General features: G+C 37.6%; 1 protein-coding gene across 1 annotated transcript in view; it reads left to right on the top strand.

Moving 5' to 3' along the window:
- DNAH12 (dynein axonemal heavy chain 12) overlaps positions 1 to 12668 on the top strand; it is a 182956-nt gene that overhangs the window by 108622 nt on the left and 61666 nt on the right. The window contains exons 46-52 of the mRNA XM_088831634.1: positions 3377 to 3510; positions 4730 to 4892; positions 5564 to 5644; positions 5979 to 6155; positions 7355 to 7486; positions 9539 to 9628; positions 10253 to 10393. Of these exons, the coding sequence (XP_088687760.1) occupies positions 3377 to 3510; positions 4730 to 4892; positions 5564 to 5644; positions 5979 to 6155; positions 7355 to 7486; positions 9539 to 9628; positions 10253 to 10393 (918 nt within the window). The remainder of the gene's footprint in view (positions 1 to 3376; positions 3511 to 4729; positions 4893 to 5563; positions 5645 to 5978; positions 6156 to 7354; positions 7487 to 9538; positions 9629 to 10252; positions 10394 to 12668) is intronic.

Raw genomic sequence — 12668 nt, 5'->3', positions numbered from 1 at the left:
GTTTGAGGCCTGAGTCTTTTAAGGCTGGGAAGGAGTGTGAACTACTATGTGTCACATAGTCGAGAAGTCACTGACTTTTTGGATAGATCTCTGTTTTCCAAAATAGGGTGTAAACTTACCAGAGGTGCCGAAACAGTTCAGAAGATAAGGGTAGAATTTACTGAAATACTCACTTGTGTATGAAATATCTCATGTGAATTGACATTGCTTCTCTGGTGGCTCAGGTGGTAAATAATCTGGCTGCAATGCAGGATACCCAGGTTTGATCCCTGGGATGGGAAGATCCCCTGGAGAAGGGAATGGCAACCCAGTCCACAATTCTTGCCTGGAGAATTCCATGGACAGAGGAGCCTGGCAGGCTATGGTCCATGGAGTTACAAAGAGTTGGACACAACTGAGCAACTTGCACTTTTATTTTCACTTTCCCACTCAGTTTGTATGTCAGATGGCCATATGTCATAGATAGTATGCAAGGGACCCTCAGGGATTCTTGCAATGAACTGAAAATTGAAGGTATACAATGCAGTTATAAGTGGACAGTAAAAAACTGTCATAAAACTAGCAGGAGCTAGCTCAAGCTCTGTGTCAGCTACATTTTAAGACCAAAAACAATGACAATTTAACAAGATCTGGTGAGGTATTGGTTAAAACCCTGGTGGCTCAGATGGTAAATAGTCTACCTGTAGCGTGGGAGACCTGCATTCGATCCCTGTGTCAGGAACATCCCCTGGAGAAGGAAATGGCAACCTACTTCAGTATCCTTGCCTGGAAAATTCCATGGATGGAGGAGCCTGGCAGGCTACAGCCCATGGGGTTGCAAAGAGTTGGACACAACTGAGTGACTTCACTTTCACTCGGAATATGGATTTGTATCAACTGTTTAAATAATAAAGCTTATTCGCAGGGTGTGTCATGGCTTGCAATATTAGCTTATGATGTTACCTATCAACGGTCATTTTCTCCCCACTTCATCTTTGCTGACAGAATTCTGATTTTGTTTGGGAAATTGCTACCCAAGTAGGCAAAGTCTAATGGGGATTCATTCTGGTTGGCCTAAGTCAGCATTGGTGCACTCACTCCTCTTACTGCTGACTGTTTTACACATGAGCCTTTTCGTGACCTATTCCTCACCAGTGGATCTGGATTAAAAGCCTGCCAGGGAGCTTTGGGAGAAAAGAAAGAAGCTTTCCAGAATAGAAAGAGTTACATGATCAGAAAATGGTGCTTATCTTGACATTGTACAAAAGTTTGTTTATGTTAATAACAAATCTTTAGAGGCCTTTTTTGGGGTTTAAAAACATAATAGTACAGTAATACCATATGAATATAATTAATAAATATGTATATACTGGTAATGGGTGCTTAACACTTTTTTAAAATAACTAATGGAGTATTTGATCAAAAAGCTTGATTTTTACTAGAGGGCCGAACACTGAAAAAATTGATCTTAAAATGCATATTGTCTACTATAAAGGAAAAAAATTACAAGCATCTTGTTGAATCTAAATGGAATGGAATTTGGGGATGCTCTATTGAGCTATTGAAGATTAAGTACTCATTTAACATAAATTATTTCATTGAGTAAATATTTCAAATATTTACCGACAAAAGCTGTTTAAGCACTGACAGTAATAGCAGTGAGGTAAGAGTCCCTGCTTTTGTGGATTTTACACTTTAGTGGTGAGTCAGTGAGACAGAAAAAACAAATGAATAAATATATGTCAAATATTGGCAAGTGCTAAGAAAAAATTCAAGATGAGGGAAAGAGTAATGAGGGAAGGAATGCTGTTTTAGAAAGAGTGCTTTGGGCAGACCTACCTGGTAAATTTGCATTTGCGCGGAGATGTGAGAGAGTTGAACCACATGGAGATCTAGATTAGGAGGGTTCTAGCCAGAGGGTCGCACAGAGTCGGACACGACTGAAGCGACTTAGCAGCAGCAGCAGCAGCCAGAGGAACAGCAAATCCAAAGACCCAGGGCCAGAAGCACCGTTGGTGTATTCCAGGAAAAGCAAAGGAACCATCTCACTGAGGTGGGAAGTACTGGAGGAAAAATGAATTTGTGGGGAAGAAAATCAAATGTTCAACTTTGGATGTTGTAACAAGTAGGAATTACGGTGAGCTGCTGGTAACGGAAAGTGAAAGTCGCTCAATCATGTCCAACTCTTTGCGAGTCCATGGACTATACAATCCATGGAATTCTCCAGGCCGTAATACTGGAGCGGGTAGCCTTTCCCTTCTCCAGGGGATCTTCCCAACCCAGGGATTGAACCCAAGTCTCCCGCACTGCAGGCAGATTCTTTGCCTGCTGAGCCACAAGGGAAGTCCGCTAGTAACAGAAACCTAAACTAAACACATAGGGTTTTTTTTTTCCCCTCTCATACAGAAGAAAAATCTGAAGACCGGGACTTTTGTGAATTAACAAAGTCATCAGAATCCCATATTCTTTCTTCTTTATTATCCTCAGCATGTAGTTTCCAACTTCAGAGTCATCATATGGCCTAATGTAGCTGCTAGAACTCCAACTTTCACATCTGTGTTCCAGGCAAGAAGTAGAATAATAGAAAATAGGGCACAAAGACCCATGCCAGTTCTGTGTAACTCTTTAGAGAGCTTTCTTTGATGTCACCCAATAGATGCTTATATGTCATTATCCACTCTGAATTGTAAAGGAGTCTAGGAATGTAGTATTATAGCTGGGCATATTGCTATCTAGAATAAAATTGGAGTCTTAAGCAAAGGGGGCTGCTGTTGCTGCTGCTGCTGCTGCTGCTAAGTCACTTCAGTCGTGTCCGACTCTGTGTGACCCCATAGACGGAAGCCCACCAGGCTCCCCCATCCCTGGGATTCTCCAGGCAAGAACACTGGAGTGGGTTGCCATTTCCTTCTCCAATGTGTGAAAGTGAAAAGTGAAAGTGAAGTTGCTCAGTCGTGTCCGACTCTTAGCGACCCCACGGACTGCAGCCTACCAGGCTCCTCCATCCGTGGGATTTTCTAGGCAAGAGTACTGGAGTGGCTTAAAGGGGGCTAATAGGTATTAAGAGGGCAGCAAAGCAGCCTGTACCATTGTCATACTAAATTTTGGATGCCTACCAGCCATCTAAGTGGAAGAGATAGGGAAACAGTATGATGTATCTTTCATATGTAAAGTATTATTGACCTTTCCTATATTGAGTTATCTTTAATTTTAATGTATAAAATACTTATTATATCTTTCAGAGATTTACTTGTGACCTTAGTCCCTCTAATTTTATTTTCCCTATGAAGATTTTAATTTTCTCAACCCCAAGTTCTTCTCTCATAGGAAGACAATTTATATAATTTGAGTGTGACTAATCATTTTAAATTTCACTTGTTTTTCTTTTTCTTATTTTTAGCCATGGCCTGAAGATGCTCTTGAACGTGTAGCTGTGAAATTCTTAGAAACACTGGAGCTCACTGACATTGAACGACAAGAGATAGTTCCAATCTGCAAACATTTTCACACTTCCATTATGGAACTTTCAGAAAGGTTAATATTAATACATTTTAAAATGACAGTAATGCCTTGTATGTTAAAGCATCTCTTTTGTGAGAAATTGTAATAGGATTTCTATGTTTTATAATTCTCTTTAATCATTTAATTAGTTATGGCTTTTAAGTATCAGAAAGCTACTTGATTTAGGTTTAACAAAGAGCAGGGTATCTTAAGGGAAAGAATATAGCTGGATCTTAGAAATCACTAGAAGCAGGAGTTAAGCCACCAGAAACCCAGAAATTCTTTTTCTTTGTTTCTTATTCCTGTTTCTCTTGTGGCATCTGCTTTCTAATCTTTTCTCTTTCAGGCTGAATTTTCTACTTTCCAGTGTATGTGGAGGAAAACTGTCTGCCTCTCAGTTCTCAAGTTTACTTCTTGCAATTCCAGCTGATTAGCTCTTTCCAGCTTTCTAGTCCAAGTTCATTCCAAAATGTGATTTAGCCTTCTTTGTGTCCAGTGCCCAGTCCTGGCCTGATCTGCTGTGTGTAGTGTGGCAGGTTTCAAAGAACAAACATCGCTGCTGGGGCACTAGTTGGAAGTTCTTAGACAAGAAGGAAGATGATTGGTAGGCAATGGATACCTGAAAAGTATCAGTTTTGCATCCGTTCATCTCTGAGATCTTCAAGTCATAGATGCTCATTGTATATTGCCTATCCAGAGCTTTACAGCCAGCTAGCATGTTTGACTTGGACAGGTACACCACGAAGGAGGCTCTAGTCTGCATACTCGCCATGAAACATCATTGCATCCATTGTTTTTATGTGTATGAGTAGTAGTCTTATATTTCTGGCCGAGCTCTATTTAACCAACACGTGGCATGCGTGCAAGGAATGATGACTTGTTCTTGCTGTCCTGTGGCCCTCTTTCCTTGTGTACAGTGTCTTGGGTCTGTTACAGGGTTAGATCATCCTGGCATATGAAACATATAAAAAAGGGCCTCTGTCTTTCTTGCTATAGTTCTCTCTTGGGACAAATCTTTGTTGGTTTGTGCTTTTATACTACATCATTGCTATTTGATACTAATATTTTGCAGACTATTGAGAAATTTTGACAAATTTTGAGAAATTAGGATGTGGTTCTGTGTAAAGTACTCAGCAGCTTCTGAATAAAATCAACCTTTATTCTTAAACATTTGTTGTTAATGCTATGTTGAATTCACTTCTTACTTTGTAAAACCCATTGTTTATAGTAATGCTGTCTGTCTCTCTTTTAGGTTCTTGCAAGAGTTAGGACGACATAACTATGTTACTGCTACTTCTTACCTTGAACTCATTGCCTCATTTCGACAACTGTTGACTAAGAGGCGACAAGCTATAATGGAAGCAAAACAGCGCTATGTGAATGGACTCGACAAATTAGCTTTTGCTGAGTCTCAGGTAAATTTGAGGAGCTGCTCAAGTGGAAGAAGTATAAGAGATCCAATTTATTGAGAATATGTTATGTGCCAGGTACTATGTTATGTACTTCGTTTGCTTTCCTTTAATCATTCCTCATAATAACTCCATAAGGTAGATGCTTTTATGATCCTCATGTTACAGATGAGTAAAGTGAATTTTAGAATTTTAGAGAAGTTCATTCAGACTGCACAGACTCAAATACATCTGGTTTTATTCTTAAGTTTTTGGCATTTGGAGAAAGTACAGAATCAGGGTTGACTTTTTATTATAATAACTGGTTAAATATAAGACTTTTTTTCAAATGAGTCAAGTAATACTTATTAGCGTTATTTCAACATAAGCAGCACAGTGGGTAGTCTGAATGAATTGTACACCATACACATAATATAATAGGGATGTCCAGAGCTGCTACCATTTTTCTATCTGACTTTTCTTCCATGACAACTGCATTCTTCCATTGCCCTGTCATACTCAAGAAAGATAAACTCTTTTGTGAAGAAAACTGGCCACACTCTCATGACTTTGTTTATCATGTAAAGAACTGAAAAAAAAGTTAAGCTTTTCTGGCCCTGATTTTAAGTTTCAGTTTTCTCTGCTTGGCTTCTATAGATATTGTAATTATGAAAACTAATGACAGATTGTCTATTTAGGTTGGTGAAATGAAAACAGAACTTGTCCAATTACAGCCCAAATTAGAGGAAGCAAAAGTTGAAAATGCAAATATGATGCAGGTAAAGTGTCCTGAATTTTAAAAAAATAGATGATGAAAGACTTGAAATACATAAATTCAGCTTTGATAATAAGCCTTAAGTCATTTGCGACAGAACCTTTGGGACGTTACTCTTTTCAGTTGATTCACTGGGTTCCTTGTGGGTTCTATTGTTTTTGAAGAAAGATGAGAAGCCCATCACTAAATTAGGTCACATATATTTACATTTCTCCTCATGTTATCCTTCAAAATTATGTTTGGTGTTCTAGTTTTCAAATATTCTTTTGTCTGTAGGATAGAGAAAGCAATAGGATGTTTAAGCAAATGTCTTTAATTTTTTTCTCTCTTTTGCTTAGATTATCGAGATAGAATCTGCACAAGTAGAAGCAAAAAGAAAGTTTGTGAAATTTGATGAAGAGGTAGCCAGTGGAAAAGCTGAGGAAGCCCAAACTCTGAAGAATGAATGTGAAAGTGATCTAGCTGAGGCGATTCCAGCCTTGGAAGCCGCCCTGTCTGCACTGGATACACTAAAGGCAAATGGTGGAATGAGCTTGGGTTTTATCAGTGACTGTAACTGTATAACAGACTTGGTTAATTCCGTGTAGTTCATTTTCAGTGGGTGCTATTATATTGTTATTATCCAGTCAAATTAAATTTGATTCTTAACAATTCCTCTTTGATATATTGTTATCTTATATTTTTGCTTTTTGTATATTTATTTGTAATTTTCATTCAGGATATTCCAGTGAGAATGGCACAATCTCCAAGAGGCCAGAGTGGTTCTGTACATGAGCCAGGAGGCATTTCTTAAATAGAATATGGAGTCACCTCTCTGTAGCCTTCTGGTCATGCATGTACAGAAAAACCTAAAGATCATTCCCAATGTAGATATGGGTTGCACCTGTCTGGATTAGACTGTTGCATATTTCTCTTTACAGGGTCTTTAGGCAAAACCAGAATAATCTCACCAAACAGATCAGAGAGATGAGCTTCTATTAGCTAGGGAGGCCCAGTGTAGTATGGAAGTTCAGGATCCAGTCCCCACTCTAAGCCTTTTTTCCTAATCAGTGCCCTAACTTTCATGTAAAATACCTGACAAAATGGTAAGCTCAACCTGTCAGTAGCTCAGCATCTTGCAGGATCACTGAAGTGATCTGATGGTAGAACCTAATGACCTCCTGCAGCTCCAGCTGTGTAGGAAACTAAGATCTATTGTTGTTAGCCTTCCAGCAATTGCAAGGGAAGTCAGAGGATATTGGAGAGGATAGTAAATAAATGGATCTATTGTGTCTGTCATAACAATATATGCCTTTTTAGAAAATAAACTTGGAATTGGAAACTACCTCTTCTTTCATTTTTGGTGGGTAAAACTAATATGTAAGCAAATATAGAATTAAGCCTTTATCTAAATTAGGGTTCTTAAGATAGATTCTATGTGTGGGCTTGGTATATCGTTGTATAAAAATTTTGTGTATGTGTGCAAAAATATTTTATTAGAAATGTTCTTAGTTGACATCATATACTCATAAGGATCTGTGAACTCTCAAACACTTGGGAAGCATTGATTTACTGTGCTTCAATTTTTTGTTACTTTTTAATAACCACACAGAGCAAAAAACAATTATAGTTTCAGATGAAAATCAGTGCTGTTATTACTCTCCAGCATTATAAAATAACTGTCATTATTTACAAATAGGCTGTCCTAAAGGCATCCTGTTTTCTTTTGATTTAGCCAGCTGACATTACAATTGTGAAGTCAATGAAGAATCCTCCATCTGGTGTTAAACTAGTTATGGCTGCTGTTTGTGTTATGAAAGATATAAAACCAGAAAAAATTTCGGATCCTTCAGGAACTGGAGGCAAGGTAATAACTAGACACAGATTTATATCACATTCATGAATGTACAGAACACTTTACAACAACTATTATCAAATGAAATGTCAACAGTACCCAGTCCAAGGAAGACACATTGTATATGTATTCCAGGGTAAAGTGAAGGCAGTATGCTGTGCTGCGTTTAGTCTCTCAATCGCGTCCGACTCTTTGCAACCCCGTGGACTATAGACCGCCAGCTTCCTCTGTCCGTGGGGATTTCCCAGGCAAGAATACTAGAGTGGGTTGCCTCTCCCTCCTCCAGGGGATCTTCCCAACCCAGGGACTGAACCCAGGTCTTCCACAGTGCTGGTGGATTCTTTACCTTCTGAGCCACCACCGAAGCCCGAAAGCAGTATATCAGAGAAATGTAGTCCCAGTGTTCCCACCTCCTTTTCTGCCTATGCAGGATTCGCCACTCTACTGGGGTGGGGTTGAATGAACAGGAAGATTAGCTGTGATTTTCTTGCTAAGAGCCTCAAGAATGTGACATGGTTATAAAGGTGTTGTTTCCAAGCATTCAAGAAATTCTGCTGAGGTAACTAGTACTGTGACGTCGTTACAACTATGTGCTTGGGAGCCAGAATGTCTGTATCCTGACCCTCATAGCAGTGTGACCCTGGGGAAGGTGCTTAACCTCTGTGGAACTCTGTAAAAGGAGCATTGTCATTGTACTTTCCTCTCAAAGTTAACGTGAGGATTGGATTAGTTACTATATACCAAGCTCTTAACGTATAAGGCCTTTCACACAGTAAGCTGTCTGTGATAATAAATGATAATAAATAGATTTATTAGTAAACGTTAGCTGTTATTATTACAGTTGTTTTTCAAAAGTATATCCCTTAAAAAGAAAGGCATAACATCTATCCTAAACTAAATTTATAGACTTATTTTCTTTTCAGGGTTTTCTTCTTTTTCCTTTCAAGTTTTTACAATAACTAAATTTGAATCCTTGAATTGGAGAACTGGGATTTTTGCGGGGGGCCCATTCTATCCTCCATTGAGATAATAAAGATATAATAAAAATGTTTGCTACCCGTCCTAGTCCATTTGGGCTGCTCTAACAAATTACCATAGATTGGGGTGGCTTATCAACAAAAAACATTTATTTCTCACACTTCTAGAGGCTGGTAAGTCCAAAATGAAGCCTGCAGTAGACTCAGTGTCTGGTGAGGGTTCAAGTCCTGGTTTATAAACTACTGTCTGCTTGTGGTGTTCTCACATGGTGGAATGGGAGGGAGCTCCCTGCCCTCTATTTTATAAGGGGACTGATTACATCCATGACTTAATCACATTCCCAAGACCCCACCTCCAATTATTATACTGGGAAGTAGGTTTTAGCATAGGAATTTGGGGAGAGGACCCAGACTTTCAGTTTATAGCACTACCTTTATTATTTGAAAGTCAAGATTAAAGGAAAATATAGGTTGAAATAATAAAAAATTTTTCTTGCATGAAATTTTGATGGTATTTGTATCAGTTGCTTTTCTTAAGTTTTCTAAAAATAAGCAATCATACTTTTTGCCTGTCGGTGTTTTATTTTTTTTTTAATTAAACTTTAGAAAAATTTAGTTATTTTTTGGGCTGTGCTGGGTCTTTGTTGCTGTGCACAGGTTTTCTCTAGTTGTGGTGCACAGGCTTCTCATTGCAGTGGCTTTTCTTGCTGTGGAACAAGGGCTTTAGAGCGCAGGCTCAGTGCTTGTGACGTGGTACACGGGCTTAGTTGTTCTGTGGCATGTGGGATCCTCCTGAACTAGGGATCTAACCCCTGTTCCCTGGACCACCAGGGAAACCCTCAATATTTAATTTTTAATGATAAGTTCAATATATAAATTCATATGCATATTTTAAATATTTGATTTACTTAACATGTTCTCAGAGAGAGGAGTCTCTTTATTTCATTTCCAAGGACATGTAAGAAGATATTTTGAAAGTTCAGTGTATAGTTTCTCTGGATTAGTATACCTTAAACATCAAGAAGAAATGTTTTATATAAAATATATTTAATTGTACATACAATGTTTCTGTAAATTTTATTTACAGATATTAGATTACTGGGGACCTAGCAAAAAACTTCTGGGAGATATGAATTTCTTAAGAGATTTGAGAGAATATGACAAGGACAATATTCCGGTGAGTTTCATTGGATTTTTTTCTATAAATGTAATTTTGCCAAGATATATAAAAACATTTTTCAGTATTATATAAAATGTAAGCAGAGTGTCAGTAGAATTAAAATAGTAAAGGGATATTTATTAATGACTATATTATGAATTCTCATAATGCATAAAACCACTCCTCTTTCAGAACATCCAAAGTCATTGAATAAGTTAACTGTTTTAGTGTATTATTGACATGAAAGAGTTCTCGAAGTATCTTCTTATAATAGTTTATTTCTTAACAAATTGGATACACAAGTTTCTGAGATAAAAAGTATATATTTTTTCATCCAAACTTCTATTTATTTATGTTTAGTTGTTCTTTTTCCTTATTTACATATGTTTTCCTGAACTGCAAAGGTCTTTTAAATTTTTTAGAAGACCTATCTTGTCTACTTGTAATAAATTTGCATATTTTGCTCACAGATATGACTGCTGCAATTATGCTTATTTTTAAAATATCTTGAAGTACTGACTTTAGTTTTTAAAGACAACATAACTTTTATACACTCTTTTTTAAACTATATATGATCAATTTTTCATCTAACAATTGTGTGGTATATGTTGAAATTTTAATATCTAAATCTTTGTTTCCCAGGTGACTATTATGCAGAAGATTCGTGGTGAATATTTAACAAACCCTGAATTTGATCCTCCTAAGGTTGCTAAAGCTTCCTCTGCAGCTGAGGGTTTGTGTAAGTGGATCATGGCTATGGAAGTGTATGACAGAGTTGCAAAGGTATTTTGAGGATCAGCACATCCATTTTCTATTGAAATATTCCCATAAATTAAAATCTATGCCTTTGAAATGGAGAAGGAAATGGCAACCTGCTCCAGTATTCTTTCCTGGAGAATCCCATGGGCAGAGGAGCCTGGCAGACTACCGTCCATGGGGTCACAAGAGTCGGACATGACTTAGGGACCAAACCAATCAATGCCTTTGAAAACTCTAAGGTTAGCTTCTGTTGAGTTCAGCCTAACTCATTTCCCCTCATATTTAATAAAAAGGTTTGTGATTTTAAATGGTTTTTTTTAATTTGTTATTTTAGGATCGAAGTTCTTTCTTCCATTGAAAAAAAAAGTGATGTTTTGAATTCACTGTATTAACGAATATTCGGCGAAAAAAGGAAAATTAAAATAAATTTGTTCATAATAAAAGATCTATGCCCTTATTTACTAGTTCAGAAGCTTCTAAAAGTGATCCTACAGAGAATTTGTCCTGCTCCAACATAATCAGTTCAGTTCAGTCACTCAGTCATGTCCAACTCTTTGCCACTCTGTGGACAGAATAATCATCAGATGTTAATTGAGTGTCTAGTGGATGGAGAGAAAGCTTACGTGTGACATAACCTGTTGGGACCAGTATACATGAGAGCAGGGAGATCAACAGAACTGGCCAGACTGACCTATAGTTACAGGGACCTGGGGCGAAAGAGAATTAAGTTTTATGGGGAGACATCAGAAGCAAAGAAAAATCCAAACATCAAAGACCAAGTGGCAGATGAAAATCTTGATGCAGAGGTCAGAAGTAAGAAATTCCAGTAGGGTTAAGAGGAGAAGCATGGACTCAAGCAGTGATAGGGAGTTTTTTTTGGAGTACTCCCTGGGGCCAAATTACAGGAGAGCAGAGAATGGTTAAGAGCATTTTGTACGGGCTGGGAGAAAGCTTCAAGAGAGAGGGGACATATGTATACCTATGACTGATTCATATTGATATATGGCAGAAACCAATATTATAAAACAATTATCCTTCAATTAAAAAAAGAGCACTTTGCAAATTTGACTAGCAAAGGACCAAGGAAGCACTGGCCTTGCCCTCTGTAACTTGCAAAATTCTACTAAGGGGAGCAGAAAATATAAATAAAAATGCCCATGGAAATACATGATATTATTTGTTTAGAAAAACCTTAGAGTATAGAATGAGTAATCAGGCTATAACAATTGAAAAGATATTCCTAATGAGGTCCTTGTAGAGAGGTATGGATTTTGTTCGTTTCGGAGGAGTAGACCATTATACACCTGTTAAAGAAATAAAATTAATTCTATCTGAATGTTCCTCCATTTGAACATCTTGTTACTCCCCATAATAATCCTAGCAGGTCTGCAAACTGTCAACTCAGCCTGTTTCTGCATGTCCCACTAGACATGTGGAATATTCTGGATTCTTTCTATAAAGCAGAGAATCTAAGGTATTCAGGTTCTTTTCTGACTTCCCACCCTGTACCTCCACACTATTTAAATTCCAGTGCACCTGCCTCGTGTTGTTATGGAAAGGTTGAAGGGAGATATCCAGCAAGCTCTTCTCTAAAGTCCAAAGTAGGAAGAAGAGCTTCCTAATTTCTATTTAACGCATTCTCCTTTCAGGATTTCTGCCCTGAGGAGAGAAAGCAGGTCAATCATATCTGATTCTTTACTTCAGTCTTCCTCTTAGCCTTCAGCTCACTCATGGCAACGTGTCAGTAGACTTGGGTCTACCTTCTTTCAAATGGACATGTACTCTCTCTGGTCATTTTGTAAATTCCTTATACTGGTGTCTTATAGTACACCAGTAAAATTAAGTATAATTAAGTTGGCCATACCCCATTCTTCATATACTGATGAGCATAATAAAATAAAAACTTTAGAAAATTGTTTTTCTCTCAACAAAACATCAGTTTTCACGATTTGTTGAGGAAAATTCAATTTTAGTAGTGAATCTAAATACCAAGTCTTTATTTCTCTTTGTATGACTGCTACTGTCTTAATCTCCTCAAGGCAAATGTAATCCTCAGCTGACTGGGAAGGAAATCAAAACCTTGGAAATGCCAAAAAAAAATAAGTAGCACATTCATGTATTTTTAAGCGTTTGTCATTTCTGTTACATGTTTTTCTGTTTTGTTCAAAGGCAACTCCTGATTGTATTGAGATATTTTGCTACATATTATGCTGTTTTGCTACATATTGTGACATATTATTAGAGTGAAGTGAAGTCACTCAGTCCTGTCCGACTCTTTGTGACCCCATGGACTGTAGCC

The sequence above is a fragment of the Moschus berezovskii genome, chromosome 24 (assembly GCF_049115385.1).
Source record: "Moschus berezovskii isolate FMDL1 chromosome 24, NW_MosBer_1.0, whole genome shotgun sequence".
Classification (NCBI taxonomy): domain Eukaryota; kingdom Metazoa; phylum Chordata; class Mammalia; order Artiodactyla; family Moschidae; genus Moschus; species Moschus berezovskii.
The sequence above is the reverse complement of the archived record's forward strand: the minus strand, read 5'-3'. Positions and strand labels throughout refer to the sequence as shown.